The sequence below is a fragment of the Phragmites australis genome, chromosome 18 (assembly GCF_958298935.1).
Source record: "Phragmites australis chromosome 18, lpPhrAust1.1, whole genome shotgun sequence".
NCBI classification, from domain to species: domain Eukaryota; kingdom Viridiplantae; phylum Streptophyta; class Magnoliopsida; order Poales; family Poaceae; genus Phragmites; species Phragmites australis.
In genome coordinates, this window is record NC_084938.1 from 23,244,534 (window position 1) to 23,257,359 (window position 12,826).

The following is a 12,826-nucleotide window of genomic DNA, read 5'->3' on the forward strand; positions in this document are numbered from 1 at the left end:
CGACTCTTCATAAATCCTAGTTCGTTGTGTGCGAGAGTGTTGAAGGGTCGATATTTTCCGCACACTAATTTCCTTTCAGCTACATATAAAAAGCATTCAAGCCACACATGGAGGGCAATCCTGGGTGGCTGGGATGTTCTCAAACATGGTCTCCTAAGGCATGTCGGAAATAGTTTAGTGACTGATATATGGAATGATAAATGGATACATAATCATTTACAAGGCCATCCGATCTCTCCAGCTGATGGTCACAGGTTCATCTAGTATCTGATCTCTTAACAGCTAGTGGTCAGTGGAATGAAGATCTTATTCGTTCTATCTTTCTACTTATTGATGTTGATGTTATCCTACGTATTCCTCTATGCAATACAGAAGGAGATGCAAGGGCTTGGCCACTAGAGAGGCATGGCAATTATATAATGAGATCAGCTCATAGGCTATTGGATTCTGATTGACAGCAACAAGACGAGGAAATGCAACCTAGGAGTTCAACAAATGATGAATGGAAGCTTGTTTGGAAAATGGAGGTACCTCTAAAGTGAAAGTGTTCTGGTGGAGGGTCTTACATGAGTTGTTTCCTGCTCGCCAGATTCTCCATAGGCGTCATATTGATCCTTTGGCTAACTGTGAAGTTTGTGGTGCTGATGAAGAATCGATAAAACATGTCCTAGTTGACTGTACCATGGCTAGATCATTTTGGTTATACATAAAGGAACTAACGGGTGTTAAGTTGCCAATTTTACACCCGTTGACTTGGGCTCGGGATATCATGATCCCCAGCATCTGTTCTAGAAGGGATTCGACCGTGATCCTGTGTGGAATGTGGATGTTGTGGATGACAAGAAATAAGAGACACCATCGTGAAGCTACGATGTCAATGAGACAAGCTATTTTTGGGCAAGAGATACAATATTTGATTTATGGAAAATTAATCACCCATAGCAGCCAGACTCAATTGGTAGGTTTCAACTTAATTGGTCTAAGCCACCGGATAACTAGATGAAATGCAACAGTGATGGTGCATTTGTGGCCGACAATAGCATTGGTGCAACGGGTATGGTTCTTCGTGATCACTTGGGAGTGTTTTAGGGGGCTTACATAATCTGGTATAGCCATGGCTTGAATGCTCTCACAATGGAGGCTCTTGCTTGTAAAGATAATCTTGTTCGTTGGTAGAAGGGGTGTTCAGCGATTGATGATGGAGACTGATTGTCAAGTTTTGGTTGATCTTTGGAAGAATCACAACACTCAAACGTTCAGAGATTTCATTCATTTCGAAGGAGATCAAGGAGCTGGTGGGATGCTTTATTGAATTTAAACTTTGTTTTACTAGTCATTCTTGTAATGAGGCTGCAGATGAATGTGCCAAGCTTGTATCTCATAGCTTGACTAGGGGTAAGTGACGTGACGAAGCACCCCTACGAGTTCGTAGATGCCTTGAGCTTGATTGTAACTCATAATATACCATGAGTAATGAAAGCTCTTTGATCTTAAAAAAAATCCCTGCCTTCAAATCTAGATACCTATTGACAAATAGAGAATTTAATAGGACCGTAGTAGATACGTATTAATTAATATGGAAATTTATTCATGTTTCCAAGCGTCGAGTAGGATGCAGTCTATACACTATATGGATTCTAAATGTTTGATCATAACTTCAGATGAAATCTGAACCGTTATAATTTTGGCCCACTAAATAACATGTAGATTTTTTTTCAACAATGAACTAGGATTTTCTAAACCCTTGAGGTTAAATGTGGAGGCTTCTTTTTATGGCTAATTATTAATATAATTGCCTATTACTAATATAATAGATATTTTTTAATAATAGCAGCAGGTAATAGAGTAGTAGATATAGGGGTATTTTGGGTTAATTTTTTGTATTGGTAGTTGTGGGTAATTTATAAATAGGTATAGGGATATTTTGCTTTATTTTTCACTGATTAACGTGATAATTTTGTGACTTTGAGAGCGAAAAAAAAAGCTTCTTTTCACACTCAAATATTAAGATAATAGATAGAGTTGGACCTTTTATTCAGGTTGCTACTACCCAAACGCCAAACCTTTTAGTGCCATTGACCTTAAAATGCAGGTTCAGTTTGTCCATTCTAACTGGGAACCAGGGACAATTGGTAGCTCTTTTCTGGAGTAATCGAGTAAGTTGCAACGGGCGTAAGAATTTTCATTTTCTGTAAATGTTCTATTGCAAACTGTGCATGATGGTAGAAAAAATTGTTTGGGTCAATTTCTTGTTCAAAGAATATTCTGGTTCCGAACATGACGTTTTAGACTGGCAGCTATGCCCGGCGCTACCGAGAGATGGTTGTTTGGACAGGAGGCACTCGCTTATTGTTCTTTGGAAGTTGCGGACCTTGTGCCCAGACCACAGATTGTGAGAAGTTATACCTTGCATAGCTTGATGCACCAATTCAACTGAATTTTACGGACCAGATAAATTGCAATCCAAAATTTACTGCAAAATCTTTATATGAGTAAATTGCATCCTCTGAATTAACACGGTCAGATGGATGGGCGTACGATCCCCAAGTTCAGCCTTTCACTTGCTAACTTCATAATTTCATATCATCTGAACAGTAACATGTCGTGTACTTGCGTTCTATTGAACCTCTTGAAATAAATTGTTTCAGGCATCCATTCTTGAAGTTGAAGCTGTGCGCACTTTGTTGCCACTGATGAAGTCCACCACGATCTCCATCTCCTTCGCCGCCTTCTCGCTCTCCGGCTTATTAAGGAAGTAGACATGGTACTCGCCAGGCGTCTCGTAGAGCTCCGCCTCGCCGCGCCACCCACTCGCCCGGAGCGCCTGGACGTACGCGCGGCCCCTCGCACTCAGCGCGTCCAGCCCCGCCACGGTCACCAGCACGCGCGCGCACCCGAGCCGCCGCCACTCGTCCCGCGCCATGGCCACCGGGTTGATCACCGGGTCGTCGATCCCGTACTGCCCCGCGCACACGAAGTTCCACGTCCGCTCGCGCCACCGCCGCGTCGCCTCGTCCCTCGTCTCCGCCGGCACCGGGCGCTTCCCCCAGAAGTACGGGTCCAGCAGCGCTACGCCCCGGATGGTCGCGCCGCCGTCCAGGCCCTCCCTCCCGGCGCGCATCGCCATGTTGTGCGCGATGTTGCCGCCGGCGCTGTCGCCGACCAAGAACAGCCGCGTCAGGTCGGCGTGGCGCGACAGCCAGGGCTCCGGCCCTGACCGCGCGTTCTCGAGTACCCACCGGAGCGCCGCCCACCCGTCGTCGTAGCCCGTCGGGAGCCGGTGCTCGGGCGCGAGGTGGTACTTCACGGACACGGCGAGCACCCCGGCCTTGGACACGAGGGCGTTCAGGTACCTCTGGTACGTCGGCGAGAAGGCCGACTCCGTGACGAACGCGCCGCCATGGTAGAACACGACCAAGGGCAGCTTGCCACCGCTCACCCTCGCCGTGCAGTTGGCGAGGCTCGGCAGGTAGAGGCGTACGGCGAGTCCGGCGGCGGCGTCAATGACCACGTCCCTGGACGCGACGCCGGTGGCCGGGTCCGTGGAGGCCGGCACGGTGTCCGTGCCCATGAACCTCTGCACACGGCCGCTCTTGTAGAGGACCAAGAAGGGGAAGAAGAAAAAGTCCACGTCCCCATCTCTGCCATCGGCGTCCACGGAGGCCGGGCCGGGAGGAGAGCGCGGGGCCAGCAAGGCCCCGGCCATGTTGAGCAGGAGCAGCAGCGCGGACGTGATGCTCACCGCCATGATCAGCGAAGCCAAGTCGCAGCCTTTGAGAGGCGGAGACATCCTTGAGTTAGCCGTTTATGTAGGCAGTAGGCAGCGTCCCATCTGCAGCGTGCGCCCTACGTGTTGTCCTCCGTCACTGGCACCTCTCGACGACAGGCCAGTTGCATCATCACATGGATCATCTCCTCTGTTAAGCTCCCGTTGCTCGAGACGAAACGGAAGTTAGGCACAGCAACGTCGAACTGCCGAAGAATCTGCGTTTTTTCCTCGGTGACGCTGGCGAATTTGTCTTGAGGCACAGCCACAGGTGATGTGCGAACATTGGATAGTCCCAGCCTCCTACTCCGGCGTCGCGATCGGAGTCCGACTAGTACTTTGTAGTTTTCGCAGATTCAATCGGACGCATACACGGCCACGTTGCAGGATCTTTCGACGGAGCTCGAGAGAGTGCCGCATAGGACGGCAAGGTCGCAGCATGACGAAGACGAATTGACGAAGTGCAGGAATGTTTGGGATACTGATTCCTACCTCAGGGCAGGGGAGGATCCTCTGCACAGCATAGAAAGTTAACGCTCAAGAGGATGTCAGTACCGAGCCAAACATTGGAGCAGGCAGCACAAGCGATTTCAATCCCCGGAACAAAACGGCGTTGATTCACCAGCAATGGACTAACCAGGACGCCGTCAAAAAATCCTAGGCAGTGGATTGGGCCAGCTATCAGCACTCAGCAGCGCATTTGGTTCATCTGGACGCGTTGCAGAAGACGGATGGACCACTGCGTGGCGCTGGTCGACAGCAAAGGCACCTTTCTGGAAGGATTTGGCTGCTCACTAGTCAAGTGATGACAACAGCTACAAGTTTTTTAGCCGGTACATTCGGACTCACACGACCCACGCATACCCTATTCGCACCATACGCATACGCACACTAATACTTGTCTCTTACACACGAGTTCTGGACTCTCAATGTGTGAGAAACACTTAGTGTCACTAACGCGCATGTGTGTTTGCGCATCCATAACTTGCTCGGGATCTAATTCGAAGGGTGAATGTACCTGAAAATAAATCACAGACGGAAGTGAGCACTTGCATAGAGTGGAGCTCGAACGCAGACGGACTCTTGCACACTTGGCGATCTTGCCAATGAAGCTATCGCTCGATCTTGACAACAGCAACAAGTTGAGGGGCGACCTCGGGGAACTGAGCGAGGATGGACATTCGATGATGGCCGATAAGGCCGTGGCACGGCCCAAAAGAAAAAGAGTCACGAAAAGGCTTGCACCGTTGCCCATGGCACCCTTGATAAGCCCAATTTCGCAACGGCGTTGGCCGATCGAGCGGTAAGCGACGTGCATGACTTCTTGGGCTAGAAGGCCCATGCACATACAACCTACATTGGGAGGCACGAGCTGGAGGAGAAGGGTCACTTTGTGAGGAGGCGGCCTAGGCGGGGCAGGACGGACAGAGGAGCGGCCCAAAAAATTCCACTTGGCTTGGCACGGGCGTTCTACCTTCGCGTGTTGTCGGCGCTACGCAAGAACGGGAGATGTGCTGTTGCCAGGCCATGCCCGTATAAGCGCCTCGAGTTATCTCTGATACTTAAAATCTTTATTATATCAGTCATTGATAAATAAGAGTCTTAAAAAAGTGGATTCATAGTCATACAACGAAAGAAAGGAAGTGATGAAATAACTCCACCAAACTAATAAACATACAACACTATACAACAGCGCACGAACACACAAACAACAAAGTCCACGACATCAGAATGCACAACAGGGACAACATGATGAACACGCCACTTGTCGGTGATACAGGAACCAAGGGTCCCTGAGTTCCGAGGCCAGATCAGTAGGTTGCCACGTGGCACCCTCCCGCGGGGATTATCTCCGCGAGATACGAGAAAACCAAGTCCCAGGAGAGGGTGCTCGGGGCCATGAATAGTGGTCCCCGAGTACCCGAGTTCCCCGATGACCCGAGAAGACCAAGTACTGGGAAGAGAGTGCTCGGGGCTGCGAACAGTGGCCCCCGAGCACCCAAGGGAAGTCAGTTCCGGGAGAGAGTGCCCAAGGCCGTGAACAATGACCCCCGAGCACTCAGTTCTCCGAGGACCCGAACAGTCAGTTCCGGGAGAGAATGCTCGGGGCCGTGAATAGTAGCCCCCGAGCACTCGGTTCCCCGAGGACCCGAACAGTCAGTTCCAGGAGAGAGTGCTTGGGGGAGAGAGTGCTCGGGGCCGTGAACAGTGGCCCCTGAGCACTCGGTTACCCGAGGACCAAGGAAGGGTATATCTGGGAGAGAGTGATCGGGGTCGTGAATAGTGGCCCCCGAGCACTCGGTTCCCCGAGGGCCTGAGAAATCCTTCGCCAGTGGCCCCCACAGAGGTCCAGCGGTGAGGTGTCAACTGGTGAAAGGCCCGATGCTGCATTTAAGAGGGCGCATGGTCTGTCACTTCCAACTACTCCCCCCACGCTTTCTGTCAGTCCCTGCCACGGCCTGGCAGGGAGGCGTGGGGACATTTAATGCACGGGTCCCATCGTGGGACATCCGGCGCGCCTCGGGATAACATCGCGAGGCCCAAGGTGCCCCACCTGCCGCTCTGCTGTGTCAGGCTTGCTCTGACTGGACGGGCACGCCGGGCTGCTCGGTGGCTGCCCGGTGGGCCCTCCCCGCGGCGCCCGTTGAAGAACGGCATGATGACGAACAAGACCGGACAGGGCGCGTTTTCAACCCTCCCCGTCACCTCGCGCAGCAGCCTATGATGGTTGCTTTCCATTTATGGCGCCTTGGAACTCGCGCCATCCTTTCTGGGCACGCTACCGTCCCGGTGAGTATAAAGGCGGGGCGGGCTCCACGGAGAAGAAGAGGCAGGACAGTAGCCAAGTGAAGCACAAAAGTTGGAGAGTTTGACATTAACTGAGTCAAGTCCAGTACGAGCTGAGGTCGAGCACCGAAGAACAAGGAGTACGAAGCTCTAGACTAGACAAATATTCTTGTAACCCAGTAAGCACTTAGAGAGACATTCTCAGAGCATTTATAGCAATACACACAGGAGTAGCGTGTTACGCTCAGTGCGGCCCGAACCTATCTAAAAATCCCCTGAGCATTTACTACTTCCTGCATCCGACCATTCCATTCCACCTGCATCGCATTTACGCCCATTTATTTCACCCGCAAAACGCATTCAGAATCATCCCCCCGGCCGAATCTCAAAGGGGGTCCCTCCGGATCCCCACTTGAGGAGTTCACCCTCCGACACCACTCCACAAGCAACTCGGGTGCGAACGTGACCAAACCTACTCATCAGCTTCACCGTCTGCATAAGTGAAATCCGGGTCATCCTCTGAAAGCACAAGTAAAGGTGAGTACAAACATACTCAGTAAGTCACAACCCTTACTCTACAGCAAGGGGTACCAATAAATGCATATGATATCAACAAGGGCAAAGGCTATGAGTTTACCTTTACGGAAAAGCTAAGTTTACACATGCATGGGTCATTTTTCATAAGGCAAGTTTTGTGAAAATATTATATCAACATCATTAAATGACGGAGGGGGGGGACGTTAAGTTGTGGTGGAAGGTCATTAGGGTCCAAATTTTAATGTTACTAGACACCCCATCCACGACAACCCACGACATACTGTCGGACCTATCTTCTGAAAAGCGCACCTTGCCCACGCCCACACCAAGGAACACACACAACTCATGCTAGTTGCTGTCATCGAACTATAGTTCATTTATGATCATGAACACGATTATTAGAATAGTTTTATCTCTGCAGAGTGGTACACTTTACCTACAAACTGAGTTTGACAACATACCACCGTCGTGACAGTGTGACTTAACAAAGCCATTACCCACCCAAGAATCATCTCACTAGCCGTCTACGAGAGCTAACCAGGGGTTCCTGGCCTTTAACTAGGCCTCCAACCGGGTCAACAAGCCTGCACCTACTTGTATTTGCTCCGTGGCCTTCCGTTGCACACTTATCTCTTGACAACTAGTAGACTAGCATGTGGGGTTTAGATTAAGCCTTGCTACATACAGTGCCAAGTGGTTGTACTATGAAAACTAGGTAGGATATCACATCAACTTGATCCTTAATCGAGCTAAGATAAACATCTCAATACTAAGCCTACCACACAGGTAGCACTTATACTCCCAAGGCATTCCCCGCGGGAATCCTGATTTGCCCAAGCTCTTAATAGGTTCTCAGTTGTTATCATTATCTGGTAAGTTTTCTCATTCCAACAACCCACACAACACCAAAGCACCGATTTTCACCCATTTCGCAAAGCTAATTATGATTATTTATAAAATAATAGTAAAGATTATAGTCCTAAGTGTTGGGGAATGATCTTACGCGCCCCTTCGTATCCCAAGGTGAAGTCCACTGGTGGCTGTTCAATGACGGATAATACAGTTGTGTTTCAGGGAGCGCGGGCAAAGCATCTGGCTGGCCTTCGCATGGAGACCGAAGGTCGACCCGCGGCGCCAAGTATCAGTGCAGGCGAAGCTTCTGGCGGGCCTTCGCGTGGAGACCGAAGGTCGACCCGCGACACCAAGTATCAGTGCAGACGAAGCCTCTGGCGGGACTTCGGGCGAAAACCGAAGAGTGACTCAGGACGCAGCGCCGAGGCTAGTCGAAGGTGCCTTGAGGGCCTGTGTGCGGCTGGCTTTGTGGGGACCCGTGTGAAGGCGCGCGTCTGTCGAGGCCCGTGTAGCGGTCTGAGGTATAATTGTAAATGTGCAAATATACTCAATGGTACCAAAATACCCCTGAATATGCCGAGAATGTGGCAGTCAGAGGGGTAATATTGTAGATTATGGTATGGAGTGGTTGAGTACGGGCTATAAATAGGCTGACACTGTAACTGATGGGACAAAGAAAAATAGTTTACTCATCTCCCCATTAACACGTGTTGCGTCTCACCACCTTCGGCTCTTTCTCTCTCTGGGCCGAAGGCTTCCCCTGGTTTGGTGACTTCGTAACCAACACTAAACATTCTAGTAACAAGGTCGTCTTAGCGTGATTAAAGTAGCCGAGATGAATGTTCTAGGGTTTCCAAGATTATATTCAGGTCAAAATAATCAGGCTGGCTAATAGGACATAACTAGATCAACACTTTAAATTATGCCAATAAATAATACTTCATGCAATTGTCTGGTGGAAAAACAGCTACTACGAGTTATGGTGATAAATCTGTGTTCAATAGGATCAATGAGGGAAACAGATTGAGACTTACCTCCTTTGAAGTCCTCGAGAGGGTCCTACTCAAAGCCCTGCGTTCCCGGCTCCTCCTCCTTTTCCACGAACTCTTCGGTCTCTAAAGCGCGGTATACAAGCAAAACAAACATATAATTAAATACGAATACATATAAATAAATTTTAAATAAATATGAAATTGGTAATAATAGATATAGTTTGAATTTAGATGAATATCGGTGGAAGAATCGTCAAAATCGGAGTTGAAACGACGGAGATACGGGCTTTCTAAGTTGGTCGGCAATTTTATTCCGGAAAAAGAAAAGGGGAAGAATATTCTCTGAAAAATTGGATTTTCAGAAAAAGAGAAATGCTACTGTGCTTGTGGGTTGGCTCTGCAGAAGCGGGCTTCAGCAAGGCTCAACGGCTACTGGGCTAGCCTATGGGCCGAGACAGCCCAATTCGACCTGAAGGAGGGTGACGGCGGGAGGCTTGACGGCATCATGGTCGGGCCTTCTTGTCGGATTGACACACACACACACACACACACACACAGACAGAGAGAGAGAGAGAGAGAGAGAGAGAGAGAGAGAGAGAGAGAGAGAGAGAGAGAGAGAGAGAGAGAGAGAGAGAGAGAGAGAGAGAGAGAGCAGGGAACGACGATGGCAGCCGAACGAGGACGGGCGGTTGGCTCGACGCGGGGACGACGGCGTTGAGATGCCCTCAGTGGAGGCTCATCGGAGTACTCGCCACCGGTGGCTCTAGGCTTCAGGTTGGATCTGGAGATGGCCCACGCTGATCAGCTTGGTACAGTGAAGCTGCTAGAGGGCATATCATCAACAAGTGATGGCCAGAACAGGGTTTATTTCTTGTCGGAGTTGGGAAAGACGGCAGCCAAAGTCAGAGACCGTGGAGAGATGGCTTTGAGTCAGGCTTTTGGGCACTGGAAGCTTGTACATAGTGTAGGGAACACATGTCGTCACTTGGTTTGGTCGATGGGGCACTAACGGCGGCCAGCGATGGAGAAGGAGCTCCAGCCGCCATGATGGCTCAGTGAGAGCTCGAGTTGGGAAGGGATAGGTCAAACCGTGGGGCTAGGGAGGTGGAGTGAGGTTCGGTGAAGCTCGCCATGAGGTCCAATTGGCCGGCAGCGGCCTTAGAGAGTGGATCGACGGTGGCGGTCATTGGAGGGGAAAAACTCTGTGTGTGTGTGTGTGTGTGTGTGTGTGTGTGTGAGAGAGAGAGAGAGAGAGGGGAAGGGCGGGGCTTGCCTTGGTGGGCTCAGCGAGCGGTGGTGAAGAGCGAAGGAGCGAGCGAGGTGGCTTTTATAGCCGGTGGAGGGGTGATGATGGGGTCCGGCAACGATACTCGTGTGCGTTAGGCGCGCGTGTTTGTCAACAATGACACGATGCCGGTGGTGTAGCGGTTTGGACGCGCGCAGTCAAAAGTGATCTTTAGTGTTCTCCAAATAAACTTAGCAAAATTGTGATAAAAGAAAATGTGGCGAATAGTCTCATTGTTACTAAAAACAACACTTTTCATTTCTTTACCAATTTCTTTTAACTAAGTTATGTTTTGTAATAATTACTCATTTATGCAAGAACCACATGAAAACTTTAATCTTTAGAGGGAGTTTTAAATGCCACACATATTTATTATGTCAATAATATTAGAATCCATCAATACCCTATGCAAAGACCATCTAAATGTGTCAGATTGTTCACTTAGCTGAATATGTATAATTCTCGCCACTAAATTATGCCATGCCACCAACTTGTTTCACACCAAAGCTCTAAAAAAAAGAGATATTAAGTGGTTTAGAACTAAGCACTTATGAAACTATGGCATGTTTCCTATAAACAATGTTATATGTTATACAAGATGAGGTATTGCTCACATAGTTTGCTTGATCCCAGTCAATTATCTTCTTAATGTGTTAGTCATTCTCTAATCCAAAATTTTCCAGACTGAAAAGAGTGGTTTCAAATTCATTAGACCTGAATCAACTGGCATCTTTTCAACTTGAGCGATTATCTTATTACCTTGGTATTTATTCCTATGTAGCTTTTGCCATACCCCATCCTCATTAATTAACTTGAAAAGACATTTGCTAAGCAGGCACTTGTTTTGAATGTCATGGTCTTAGATTCCCAAGCCACCTTGATCTTTCGGCCTACATAACATATTTCATTTAGCAAGTCTGTGTTTCTTTTCATGCCCCTCACTTAGCCAAAAAAAATCTAGACTGGTAATAATCCAATTTCTTTAAATTCTTCTAGTTATTTCAAAAGGAAAGCATATACATAAGTAGACTGCTAAGGACTAAATTAATAAGGACTAATCTACCACCATATGACAAGTATTTACCTTTCCAACTACTTTATTTCTTTTGGAATCTATCCTCCACAATTTTTCAATCCTTGTTACAGAATTTCTATGATGCATAGGCATTTCCAAGTATCTAAAAGGGTATTCTCCCATCCCACATCCAAACAATTATGAACAGTGGTCTTCATAGTCCTTTGCTTCCACATAGGAAAATAACCCATTCTTATAAAAATTATTTTTTAGGCTAGATAATTGCTCAAATGAACATAGCAGCGGCTTCATATTCTTAGCCTGTTCAATATTGTGTTCCATAAAAATTATAGTATCATCTGCATAATGTAAGATTGAAAGGTCATCTTCTACCAAATATGGAATGACACCCTCTATTTTCCCATCTTCTTTATCTCTTGCAAGTATAATAGCTAGCATATCGACAACTAGATTAAAAAGAATTGGAGAGGGGGAGTCTCCTTGTCAAAAATCTTTCTTAGTTTGAAAAAATCTTGCTAAATCATCATTTACTCTTACCCCCACGTACACACAAATTTTTCAATCCACTTTCACCATTGTGGAGAAAATCCTTTCACTCTTAGAACTTGTTGAAGGAAAAGCCATGTAACATTGTCATAAACCTTCTCAAAGTCCAATTTAAGGATTACTCTATTACGCTTTTTTCCTATACATCTCATATATGATTTCATGCAAGATGACCATTCCCTCTATGATATGTCTACCCAGCATGAAAGCACTTTGTGTTGGTTTGATAATATTTTGTGCCACACTTGTTATTCTGTTAACACCCACCTTTGTGAAAATCTTGAGCTAACATTGAGAAAACATATTGGTCTAAACTGTTGAATTTGTGCTGCTTCATTTTGTTTTGATAGCAAAGTAATTATGCCAAAATTTAAGCTAAAGAGAGGAAAAGTTCCTTTTGTGAAATTCATAAAAAAAGTGCCATCAAATCACATTTTATGATTTCCCAAAAAAACTTGGTAAAACTCAGCTGGGAGTACCCGGTATTTTTTTTATGCTCCATTTGGAATATTGCTTATTTCAATTCTTTCTCAGTGAACATTGATGTCAACATCTCATTTTCATCATTGGACACTTGAGGGATATCATCCTTACTTCACTCAATCATAGAGAAATCCCCATTATCAGGTGGTCACAGGGACCTTTATATTGGATAATGTACTCTGAGTGTTCCTCGCCTCTAATAATTTGAGCATCATGTTCTAGCTGAAAAAGATGTATTTTAATGTATTTGTCATTTGCTACCAACTGAAAATATTTGGTGCTACAGTCACATTACTCTAAATCAATTGTTTTAGAGCGTTGGTACCATTTTATCTCCCCTTCCCTGAATAACTGGACTAACCCTCTTTTAGACAATGTTTGAGATCTACTTCTTGCTATTGTAATAAGGTAGTCTCAGCCTTTTTTAAGAGCTCTTGTTTTTTTTTTTTGGGTGGGTTTGTACCTCACGGCTCCTACGGTCATTTTGAATTTGATAGTTTCAGGTTTTGCCTATGCATCTTGGTACTAGTAACTTTGTCCAA

General features: G+C 47.1%; 1 protein-coding gene across 1 annotated transcript; it reads right to left on the reverse strand.

The window, feature by feature from the left end:
* Positions 1-2,456: 2,456 nt before the first annotated feature.
* Positions 2,457-3,990, reverse strand: LOC133899190 (probable carboxylesterase 12). The gene has a single exon (XM_062340159.1). It carries the CDS (start codon positions 3,788-3,790, stop codon positions 2,645-2,647), a length of 1,146 nt encoding a protein of 381 aa, XP_062196143.1. The 5' UTR covers positions 3,791-3,990; the 3' UTR covers positions 2,457-2,644.
* Positions 3,991-12,826: the final 8,836 nt, after the last annotated feature.

Bases quoted from the DNA above. Each gene is read 5' to 3' on its own strand.
- LOC133899190 (XM_062340159.1), bottom strand. From the start codon at position 3,790: ATGTCTCCGCCTCTCAAAGGCTGCGACTTGGCTTCGCTGATCATGGCG.